The sequence below is a fragment of the Cydia amplana genome, chromosome 8 (genome assembly GCF_948474715.1).
Source record: "Cydia amplana chromosome 8, ilCydAmpl1.1, whole genome shotgun sequence".
Taxonomy (NCBI): domain Eukaryota; kingdom Metazoa; phylum Arthropoda; class Insecta; order Lepidoptera; family Tortricidae; genus Cydia; species Cydia amplana.
This window is the reverse complement of record NC_086076.1, coordinates 11,873,999-11,885,788: the sequence shown is the minus strand read 5'-3', so window position 1 is coordinate 11,885,788 and position 11,790 is coordinate 11,873,999. Positions and strand designations below refer to the sequence as shown.

Below are 11,790 nucleotides of genomic sequence, written 5' to 3'. Positions count from 1 at the left end.
CTAAGTCTAAGATGGAATATTTTTTCTCTATCACTTGTTTATACAGTTTAAATAATGTGTTTTAGTTACACCTAGAGACTAATACTAATAGCTTAATTATAACAACGTAACAAGTTTTGCCTTATTAAAACGGGATGGTTTAAAATATCGATCGACTTCGAGAATACTACTAATAAAGTAATATTAATAAAACCACTTCAAGTATAAAAAAGTAATTTATTAAATAACCTGCCGTAGAGTTCAAAAATATACATTCATAAAATAGTATATGTTTATACAAAAACTAAAGAGTTCGATAAACTGAAAACATAAATCAGATAGACAAAATAGTGTCTGAGATCAATAGGCTAAATATTTGAACGGGCAACGAATCGTGTAAAGATACTGAGGAATATTGAATAAACATCGTTATGCTTTAAGTATATGCTCATAAATACTAACTAGGTAAACAACCATTACGTACCTATATTAAACCTTAAAATAACACATTAATAAATTGTACTCCAGATGCTGTTATTTGTTGGTAACACACAGTAGCAAATCCTAGACCACTTCGCAATACCATACATATCTGACTGAAAGATGTTTGCAGTTTTCAAAAATACAACAATATTTTAGTTTCCCTTATCAAGTATACATAAACCTGTGTGTACCACGAATATATAAGGTCTTATTTAATCCTACTACGGAAACTTTTTGTACTCTTTTGTTTCACTTACCGTATATAAGGTCCTACTTGATCATTTGCTTTATGTCACAAATATATTTTTACATATATAAACATACAAAACTAAACAACGGTTCTATCCAAATCCGTCATAACCTTGAGAGTTAATGAATATATCTAATTCATTGTCCAAATACCAAAAAGTGCACTTACACTATAATAAAGTATACGCTAGCTCACCTGAATAAGGGGAAAAAGTTTAAAGGACACTTTACTGGTAATTATCTCGCTCGAAAAAATCGGTAATGTGTACTCTAATTAATCATTTGTCCGACTTTTTGCCAGATCGAGCGGCAGCATTCGTAGTCATGTTAGTGTAATCCGTATGGTGATATGGCGAGCGCAGGCGCAGCGTAGTGTGGAGCTACTGCTATTGGCTGTAACCATAGAGAAATATAATAAGACAAGAGTGCTCACTCCATATATCAGTTAGACTATTAATTTCAGTGTCTACATCTAGCATCGTGTAGCGGAATTATCAGTACTGCTACTTGACAATAGATGTAGGAAAGTCTTATCTCAACAGCATAAGACTTTCCGGTCGGTGCTACATCTATTGTCAAGTAGCAGTACTGATAGTTTCGCTATTCGATGCTTGATGCTAATAGTCTTTTTGGTACTAAAACTCATGTATGGAGTGAGCAATCTATGTATTTTTTTCTCTATGCTGTAACACACAGAAAATTCAATTACTAGGATTACAACAAAATATACATGTAGGTAAATTAACATACTAATGAAATAATTATAACTTAGATACGTACAGAATAACCGAATACATTCTCTCCCACGAATTTGATTGAATTTAATTAGAGCACTTACCAGCGAAATATAGACCTATTGATACTATTTTATTTTGAATCAAATCGTAGCAAAAGCCGTTACAGTAATGTTTCTCATCATCAGAGATCGGACAGATTGGCGTCATTGCTCGCAAGAATGTGGACATGACTCCAAATTTGATTAAATAATTAATCATTTAATTAATTTTTTACCTGAGATTTAATTTTGTTCCCTAGTCAATAAATAGTATACCTACAGAAATTTTGGAAAACAACTAATTATTTTTTTAAATAAATTTACATTATAAGAACTCTTTGTGTTATTTATTGATTAGGAATCAAAATTAAACCTCAGGTAAGAAATTAATTAAATGATTAATTATTTAATCAATTTTGGAGTCATGTCCACATTATTGCTAGCAATGTCGCAAATTTGTCCGATCTCTGCTCATCATACAATAATTAAAGAAATAAAAACAATTTAAAAAAATCCATCTTTATTTAAAAAAAATACAAAATTATACACGTAGCAATGTTTAACAAGATAATTTTTAAACATCTTTCAGCAATTAATTTCAACTTTTAACTTGATGGACATGTATAAGGTTAATTTTACGGAACCTCATTTTAATTGATGGGAGATTTCAAAAGCTACATCTAGTAATTTGGCGTATCAATTGAGTTCAAGATCATGGTGTACTCGAGCGTGACTGTCGCTGGCCAATTATTACGGACTTTCTTTTTCATTGCCAGGTTGCATTAATTCAATTGTTGTTTCAATTGTTGGTTCTTCGGCCAAAAACATTTATGTACCTACTAAATAAAGTTAGGCGAACCTTATACGCAAGATCCATATTGTAATCCGTCAATTATATTGACGGATTACGATATTTATTGACGTGTAGGGTAGTGTATTGACGGATCACAATATTTCACTGGATTTCTGGAAATGCTTGTGATCTGATCATTCTGATCCTAGATCCTGGATCGTGATATTTATCTTGCGTGTAGTGTCGCGCTTGATATTTACCTGCCTCGTACAAAGATCGCTTCGTACTGACGCGATCCGTATTGATGGTGTAGGGTGTGCTGTGATCCGGCCCAAGATACATAATAAATATCATGATAATTATCACAATATTTATTGACGTGTAGGGTTCGCCCAGCTCCACTCAGCGCTCAAAATAATTATACATGTTTTTTTTAATAATCGCTAGAAAGATACAAGTGCCTATGATATTTGAGGTTCCGTCGATTCCTTGTACCTAGTCCAATATTAAATTTCTATTTTGTACTATAATGAAAATGGAGTCCAAGTTTATTGGATAACACAATAAATAGGTAAATAAAGGAGTTCTGAAATAGCAACTCAGTATACACTCGAATTTAAAACCTCAGTTTTTGACTCTGTCCGTCCGTCTGTCTGTCCATCCGTATGTCACAGTCATTTTACTCAGAAACAATAAGGATATTAATATTAATACTATTTGGAATGCAAGTGTGTTGTATTTATGAGCCACGACAGGAATATTAACTTATTAAAAACTTATGAACTGACTGACTGCTAAAACTGTTTCGGCATTCGTTGCAGCATCTTGCTCGTAAATCTAATATGGTGAGCATGAGACGCACTATGAGTAATGTCAAATCCAGTTGCGATTTTTAAATTTGGAATGCGGCTCCTGGACTGTGCATATTCCCGAGATTCTTTTCCTTATCAAGGAAATTCGGTGAAATATGTTGTCCAAGTTCTACCTGTTTCCTTATAAGCCTACGCGCCATTAGCCTTGCGCAAGCACAGATTGCAGAGAAATCGAGTTTGTGTAATGTTGCGCCCCCTGACGACTTATCTAGTTGTCCAGTCTGTCGCGGCGGAACAAATTATATCTATGGTTTACTTGGAAAATAATAAGACAATGTGAACACACTAGATTGATTTCGCTTGGTCGCATAAGGGACTCGAGCATTTCCCAACTATTTTTGTAAATCCTAGGTCTAAAAAATATAGGAAATTCAAATTACTACTTAATGGGTCCCGAGCGCGAAAAATTAAGTAAAATAGCAATGGTCGCATTGTGTACCTACACGTCGATTCGGTGGCCATGTGGCAGGGGTCACGGAACGCACGCTCGACTGTCATCCGTTTGCTCTAACCATAACACACACACACTGCATTAAGAATCGTTTACTAAAAACAAAAGGTCACCACACATATATTAATTTTACTTGCAAAATTATACGTTACGGGCAGGATTACTGAGTTACGTCCTACACTATTGTATACTACAACCCATGTACATCCCTAGAACCCAATATCTGCAGATAATTTAGATGTACTTACATGAATACAGAACGTAAACGTAGACGCAAGTGATATAAGCGGTGGCGCTGCGATACTAAATTAGAACAAGAGCACTTATGTGCGGTGACCGCGAGTTTTCATATATGCTCCATCTTGTAGTTGAGGTGATCTGTGGTTTTAATTAATGTACGGCGGTAGGTGTCAGCGCCGACGGTGTATACGCTCGAAGCGTGCGTTTCGTGGCCGTAGCTGGCTGAATATACGAGTATACTGACCGCGGGATGCACGGCGTGCCCGGTCTTGTGCACAACCGCATTGAATCCGTTGTGGTCGTCAGCCGAATACGCCACGGTTCGCGTCGACCCGTCAGGCTCCACTAGTGAGTAGCTACCTAAAGATAAAATGGATGTTGAATAGTTGCCTACATACCTATGTGTTCGAGGAAATTATAAAATATCAATCCTCTGTGTAACATTAAAATTAAGTACTATAGCAGAACATCAGATGACACAAAACTATTAGGTATTACAAGTGTGCATAATTTGTGTGATTTCAATTTGATCAATTGTTATGCCATACATAATTATGTTCGTTTAAAGATTATAAACGTTAATCCAACTTCAATTTATTTCATATAGAAATAAGTGACAAACCCATTCAATGAAATCAGTCTAGCAATTTCGAGGCTAGGCTTTCCCATCGAATTTCGCAAACGTTCGTACAAAAAGTACTGAGGTTCGTACAAAAAGTGGTGAGGAATATTACGATTTTCAAACAACCTATGTATTTTTGTTCCATTGTCTATCCCCATATTGTTTCATCCTCGCTTTATTCGCCTAGTAACAAAGTTTCATTTATATTTCACGAAAGCACCTTATTCTTGGATTAAGATGAAAAGTACCTTTAACAACATCGCCGTCTCTCTCCTCTTGCTGCGACTTTATGTCACCGGTGTGTGGGTCTTTTACGCCGTAGTTAAACGCGTACCTGGGATAAGCCTGTAAAAATAACAATGTTACAAAGGCTATTTTCTCTATACAATAATCGAACGAAATTAGACACAAAATATCAGAACGAATTTACAACTTCACGAGAAATGGGTAAATTACTGTAACGGGATAGGCTACAATAATATTTTAGTGTGCAATATTTTTTATTAGGTCTGATAATTTGTGAAAGAAAGAACTACAGATGATAATACATCTCTTAGCCTTTGCGTTTTCTTAGGTTAAAAATCTCTCTCTCTCAACTTAACGTTGACCAAGAACGTATATTTTATAGTCTCACCACAGGCTTCGCATACACCACCGCACTGATCTATGCAATAACGCGCACAGGCCGCACAGCAATGAGTATGGCGGAGCTCAGCCAAAATTCCCTCTGCTAAAGTAACGTGACTCACCACCAGCTTGGCATGGACGACGGATGCGTGCACATGCACAACGGGAGCGTGCACGAGCGGAGCATGCGCGTACACCGCGCCCGGCTCCGCATATCGCGGAGTCCAGCCAACATTCCCTCTGATAAACGCGACTTCCCACAGGCTCGGCATGGACGACGGGTGCGTGCACGACGGGAGCGTGTACGAGCGAGGCATGCGCTTACACCGCGCCCGGCAACGCGTACTGCGGAGCTCAGCCAGCATTCCCTGCGCTAAAGTACTTAACGCGACTTACTACTGGCTCAGCATGGACGACGGGTGCGTGCACGAGCGGGGCGTGCGCGTACACTGCTCCCGGCAACACGTACTGCGGAGCTCAGCCAGCATTCCATGTGCTAAAGTACTTAACGCGACTTACTACTGGCTCAGCATGGACGACGGGTGCGTGCACGAGCGGAGCATGCGCGTACACCGCGCCCGGCACCGCATATCGCGGAGTCCAGCCAACATTCCCTCTGATAAACGCGACTTCCCACAGGCTCGGCATGGACGACGGGTGCGTGCACGACGGGAGCGCGTACGAGCGAGGCATGCGCTTACACCGCGCCCGGCAACGCGTACTGCGGAGCTCAGCCAGCATTCCCTGCGCTAAAGTACTTAACGCGACTTACTACTGGCTCAGCATGGACGACGGGTGCGTGCACGAGCGGGGCGTGCGCGTACACCGCTCCCGGCAACGCGTACTGCGAAGCTCAGCCAGCATTCCCTGTGCTAAAGTACTTAACGCGACTTACTACTGGCTCAGCATGGACGACGGGTGCGTGCACGAGCGGAGCATGCGCGTACACCGCGCCCGGCTCCGCATATCGCGGAGTCCAGCCAACATTCCCTCTGATAAACGCGACTTCCCACAGGCTCGGCATGGACGACGGGTGCGTGCACGACGGGAGCGTGTACGAGCGAGGCATGCGCTTACACCGCGCCCGGCAACGCGTACTGCGGAGCTCAGCCAGCATTCCCTGCGCTAAAGTACTTAACGCGACTTACTACTGGCTCAGCATGGACGACGGGTGCGTGCACGAGCGGGGCGTGCGCGTACACTGCTCCCGGCAACACGTACTGCGGAGCTCAGCCAGCATTCCATGTGCTAAAGTACTTAACGCGACTTACTACTGGCTCAGCATGGACGACGGGTGCGTGCACGAGCGGAGCATGCGCGTACACCGCGCCCGGCACCGCATATCGCGGAGTCCAGCCAACATTCCCTCTGATAAACGCGACTTCCCACAGGCTCGGCATGGACGACGGGTGCGTGCACGACGGGAGCGCGTACGAGCGAGGCATGCGCTTACACCGCGCCCGGCAACGCGTACTGCGGAGCTCAGCCAGCATTCCCTGCGCTAAAGTACTTAACGCGACTTACTACTGGCTCAGCATGGACGACGGGTGCGTGCACGAGCGGGGCGTGCGCGTACACCGCTCCCGGCAACGCGTACTGCGAAGCTCAGCCAGCATTCCCTGTGCTAAAGTACTTAACGCGACTTACTACTGGCTCAGCATGGACGACGGGTGCGTGCACGAGCGGGGCGTGCGCGTACACCGCACCCGGCAACGCGTACTGTGGTGCCGCCCAGCCGGCGCTCACGCACGCTAGTAGCACGAGTACCTTCCAATATTTATGACAATAATAAATTAAATTTTATCTGATAAGTGATAAAACATTTCCGGGTGTGCACACTTGCCTTAGATTAGGTACACGCAAAGTCTAAGATACTGCTACAAAGCACCTATCATTGTTGAAATGAACATTCTAATTTGTTGTTTGTTGCTAGGCGAAACCTAGCCGCAAAAACCTATTTTGTTATACATTCTGTTAGATTAGGTATATTAAAAGATCTTAATATGACAAAAGACCCTACATGTTTTGTGGCAATTTTATTCGGAAAATAATAAAATGATTTTGTAAATATTCTAATATGTATAAAAAGGAGAAGAAATGTCAGAATATGTGGTCATAGTCTTAAAAAGTTATATATATTCATATTTATGGAATGTTGTTCTTCAGTTTTTAGATCGCGTGTTATCCAAAAAAAATGTCGTAGTATTTCGGACTAAAAATGTCCGAAATGAAGTTGACATATCATTATTTTCAATTGTTTGGTTGAGTTAATTGTAAGCTCGGTTATACAGTAGTAGTATTTAATTATTGAGTATGAAATTTTTTTTAAAAATCTGTAATTACGAAAACCATGTCTTTTAGTTTCCTTTAATGTCCTTTATTGTTAGCCAAACGCAGACACAAGAAAACAAGCAACAACGGTTGCACTCCGGGAGTGCCGATAGAAGTGAAAACTCACCTCACTATGTTACCGACCAGGGAGGTTGCGAACATCCGCATCCGCATCCGCAACCGCGGAACATCCGCATTATTTTCAACATCCGCATCCGCATCCGCATCCGCATAAAATCGATGCGGAGCTTATGCGGATGCGGATGTCGAACAAGTCGGTACAGGAACGTCTTAGCGGCGGCGTAAGTGCTAGGTAATTTCGTCATTACCTATAACGAAATCGTCTAGATCCAGAAAAGTCGGCGAAGTTACTGTTTATTAAATATAACGCACCTATATTCTTGCTCAAATACTAAACGTTTGGTTTTTTTTAATAAAAAAATACTAAAAATGTAATATTTGACGTTTTCTAAGTACCTAATCTTGACATCCGCATCCGCATCCGCATCCGCGGATGTAAGCCTTTAAAAATCCGCATCCGCATCCGCATCCGCGGATGTCAAAAAATCTGCATCCGCAACATCCCTGTTACCGACGCCCGGTAACACGATACATACGTTTAGCGGAGGTATTCTATTTATTTATTATATATTATTATCATTCCCAAATAAGATCACACTTTTTCATTGACATGTTTATTTACATACTGCCATGACAACGTCAAATTATTTGAACATAGGTAAAGAGTCTTGAAAACGAGTCCGCAACATAAATGTCAAATAACATTGATTTAAATGCCATTTAAATTATGAGTGGCCACCTTAAGGGCCACGTGATCGCCTTACGCCCCTTACGGTCACGTGATCGCCTTACGCTGTCTCGAGTTTATCATTTTTTCCCCACCTCAAAAAGTGCCCAGCGCCGCTAAAGAAGTTTTCACTTCAAAAACATCTTGTATAGGTAAAAACATCCAAAACTCCTTAGGACCTCCAGAGTTATGAATAAAGTTACAGCCGATTAGGCTGACACAATGACACTTATTAGTTACTTATTACGCATGAACACCTAATATGTGCCTGGTAATAGTGATAATGTTTAACACTGATTTAAACTTTCACGATTTTTACACATTATTAAATTATACAACGGGACTTAATCGCGTATCTAAGTTTTAAGATTTACCTCCGACGTTTCGAGGACGGCGTTGTCCCCGTGGTCTCGGAGAAGACTGGCTTAAGTTGACATCAGCATCGTCTAACCGCGCGAGTTTTTCGAACTACCCGCACTTGGTCTTGTTTATCCGCTTCATGGACTAACCTACTATAGGTTAGTCCATGTCCGCTTGAACGTTTTGCGCACTAGGGATGTCACTCTGTCGACACACAACACTAACGATATTCGATTTATCGACTGTCGATATTCGTTTACATTTACTAATGACTGGATTCCATGTGGATGAGATCTTGAAACCCTCGTCCCGATTGAAATTACTATGTTTTACAGTCGATAAATCGAATATCGTTAGTGTTGTGTGTCGACAGAGTGACATCCCTAGTGCGCAAAACGTTCAAGCGGATAAACAAGACCAAGTGCGGGTAGTTCGAAAAACTCGCGCGGTTAGACGATGCTGATGTCAACTTAAGCCAGTCTTCTCCGAGACCACGGGGACAACGCCGTCCTCGAAACGTCGGAGGTAAATCTTAAAACTTAGATACGCGATTAAGTCCCGTTGTATAATTTAATAATGTGATAATGTTTGTCACAAATAAAAGATTCTTATTCTTATTAACATGTTTAATTTAACTGTCCCTAAAAAAACTGTCCCATAATATACTTAATATTTCCACCCTTACATTGACTTCACCTAACCAGTTTAAATTAGTAATAGTAGTAGTAGTAGTCGTTTAACTGCTCGTGCTAATATTGATACCCGAGCAAGCGAAAGATTCCAAAATTGAATCGAAAAATGGAATCTTGAGCGTTGCGAGGGTTTCAAAGCACGAGGGTTAAACAAAATTTGCCCCCGAGTGAAACACAAAATTTTTCACCACACCGACCCGAAGCAAATATAAAAATGTAAAATATCAAACAAAATCAAACCAAATCCAAATGAATGTTATTAAATATAATAATATTAGGTCCTTACATATGAAATTGGCGTTTGGCGAACTGGCAACTTTGGTTCAAAATATGTGGCGTTCGGCTAAGAATTCCAAATTCAAATTTATTTCAAATTTAAGACCATGTATTTCTGTGTTCGAATTACGAAATTTATTTGTTATCGCGTCATTTGTTTTTCTTTCACATCGTTCTGTTCACAATATGGAGAACTTAAAATATCGCTATATTTACGAATATGAGTTTCACCTCGGCACTAGTGCTGCAGAAACGGCTCGTAGGATTAACAATGCGTATGGGGAAGCTACTGCAAAAGAAAATACGGTACGTTATTGGTTCCAACGTTTCCGTTCTGGAAATTTTGACCTACAGAACAAGCCCCGTGGACGGCCGGAGACAGAAGTTGATAACGAAGAATTAAAAGCAATTGTGGAAGCAGATCCATCGCAAACCACGTCAGAGTTAGCGGCAGGCTTCGGTGTGAGTGATAAAACCATTTTGATTCACTTGAAACAAATTGGAAAAGTGAAAAAACTTGAAAAATGGGTACCGCATGAATTGAGCGACGCAAACAAAGAAACACGCGTCGAGTGTTAATTGCGTTTCACTTCTCAACCGGCACAATAATGAAGGCATTTTGAATCGTATCGTTACTTGTGATGAAAAATGGATCCTGTACGATAACCGGAAACGTTCTTCACAATGGCTGAACCCAGGTGAACCAGCCAAATTCTGCCCGAAACGAAAGTTGACTCAGAAAAAGGTACTGGTAAGTGTCTGGTGGACTAGTGCCGGTGTCATCCATTACAGTTTCTTAAGATCTGGGCAAACAATCACGGCTGATGTGTATTGTCAACAATTGCAAACGATGATGGAAAAGCTAGCCATTAAACAACCCAGACTGGTCAATCGATCTAGCCCACTGCTGCTTCAGGACAATGCTCGACCACATACGGCACGTTTGACGGCCGCAAAACTAAGGGAGCTGCGACTGGAATGTCTTCGACACCCACCATACTCCCCGGACCTTGCTCCAACTGATTACCATTTTTTTCGGAATTTGGACAACTTCATGCAAGGAAAAAAATTCAATTCTCACGAGGCTGTCCAAACGGCCTTCAAAGATTTTATTGATTCTCGCTCACACACTTTTTTTAGTAAAGGAATCAATGAACTACCTTCGAGATGGCAAAAGTGCATAGATAGCCATGGTACATACTTTGACTAAATAAAAAAATAGTTTCAAAAAAAAATCGTTTTCATTTCTGCCATATGAAACGCCAATTTCATATGTAAGGACCTAATATTTATCATCCAAAATCATCATAATTATAAAAGTCAATTCTACCGGCAAACATAAGAAAACAACTCAAAATTTGCATTTGATTACTTTGCCTCACATGTGAATAAAATGCAACTTTGCTATCAGTTATTGAAGTGCAAAGTAAGCCCTTCCAAGCTGGTGTGGTGAAAATATATTATCGTTATCAAGATAATTATGTGGAAGACAAGACATTGCGAAACTTACCCACATGTTCTCTTCGTACTAGCTAAAAGCTGCACACCGGGCTGCGGGCCCGATCGCCGCTCGCTTATAAATATGAAGCCCCACCACACACCTGCATACGTAGATGCACCAGGGTGCATACCACTTGGGACTTTAAGCAACAGATTTTTCCACAATATATTTAATTTTAAACCTTATTAAAAACTAGTCCCACAATACATGCATAATCTTTAGTTTGTATGTGGACAATCACAAAAAATATCATGTGACTTTTGACGTAAGCGAAAGAACTTTGAAATAAAACAATATATAGTTAAAGGGAGTCGCACTACAAAAAACTTTGTGAACTTTATTCGATAGGCAAACGGTTCATCAAACAAGCATGAACCTACCAAATACCTACCTACTGAATATACAATATCATAATTAATTTGTTTCCTGAACGAATCGCTAAGAACTACGTGGAACAAATAAGATTGTACAATTTACAACACAGGTACAATTTGGTTTTCAAAAATAGCAGAATTATAAATAGGCAAACAAGGTCGTAGCCACGTCGTAGCAAATCTGTGATTCAAATGTTTCCTTAAAAATGATCATTAGTCTAATATTAGCTACAACTTGATTTTTATTTACTTAGGTACCTACATTTGAATGATTTAAGTACAAATTGAAAACATGTCCAATGGTCTAATTAATTAGATAGTTATGGTTTGTAACCGTAAATTCGTTTTAGTTTGAAC

The 11,790-nt window shown here is 40.3% G+C and overlaps 1 protein-coding gene across 1 annotated transcript; it reads right to left on the bottom strand.

Annotated features, from left to right (window-relative positions):
- Window positions 1-738: 738 nt before the first annotated feature.
- On the bottom strand, window positions 739-11,139 carry LOC134650309 (cuticle protein 19-like). The gene is made up of 5 exons (XM_063505270.1): window positions 11,069-11,139; window positions 6,739-6,858; window positions 4,713-4,809; window positions 4,087-4,202; window positions 739-1,104 (listed from the first exon to the last, which is right to left on the bottom strand). Exons 1-5 carry the CDS (start codon window positions 11,072-11,074, stop codon window positions 1,039-1,041), a joined length of 405 nt encoding a protein of 134 aa, XP_063361340.1. The 5' UTR covers window positions 11,075-11,139; the 3' UTR covers window positions 739-1,038.
- Window positions 11,140-11,790: the final 651 nt, after the last annotated feature.

Coding starts and splice junctions, on each gene's coding strand:
- LOC134650309 (XM_063505270.1), bottom strand. Junction 4,203..4,712: donor AGACGGCGATGTTGTTAAAG/GTACTTTTCATC, acceptor TTTTATCTTTAG/GTAGCTACTCACTAGTGGAG. Junction 1,105..4,086: donor GGCACGCCGTGCATCCCGCG/GTCAGTATACTC, acceptor CTATGGTTACAG/CCAATAGCAGTAGCTCCACA.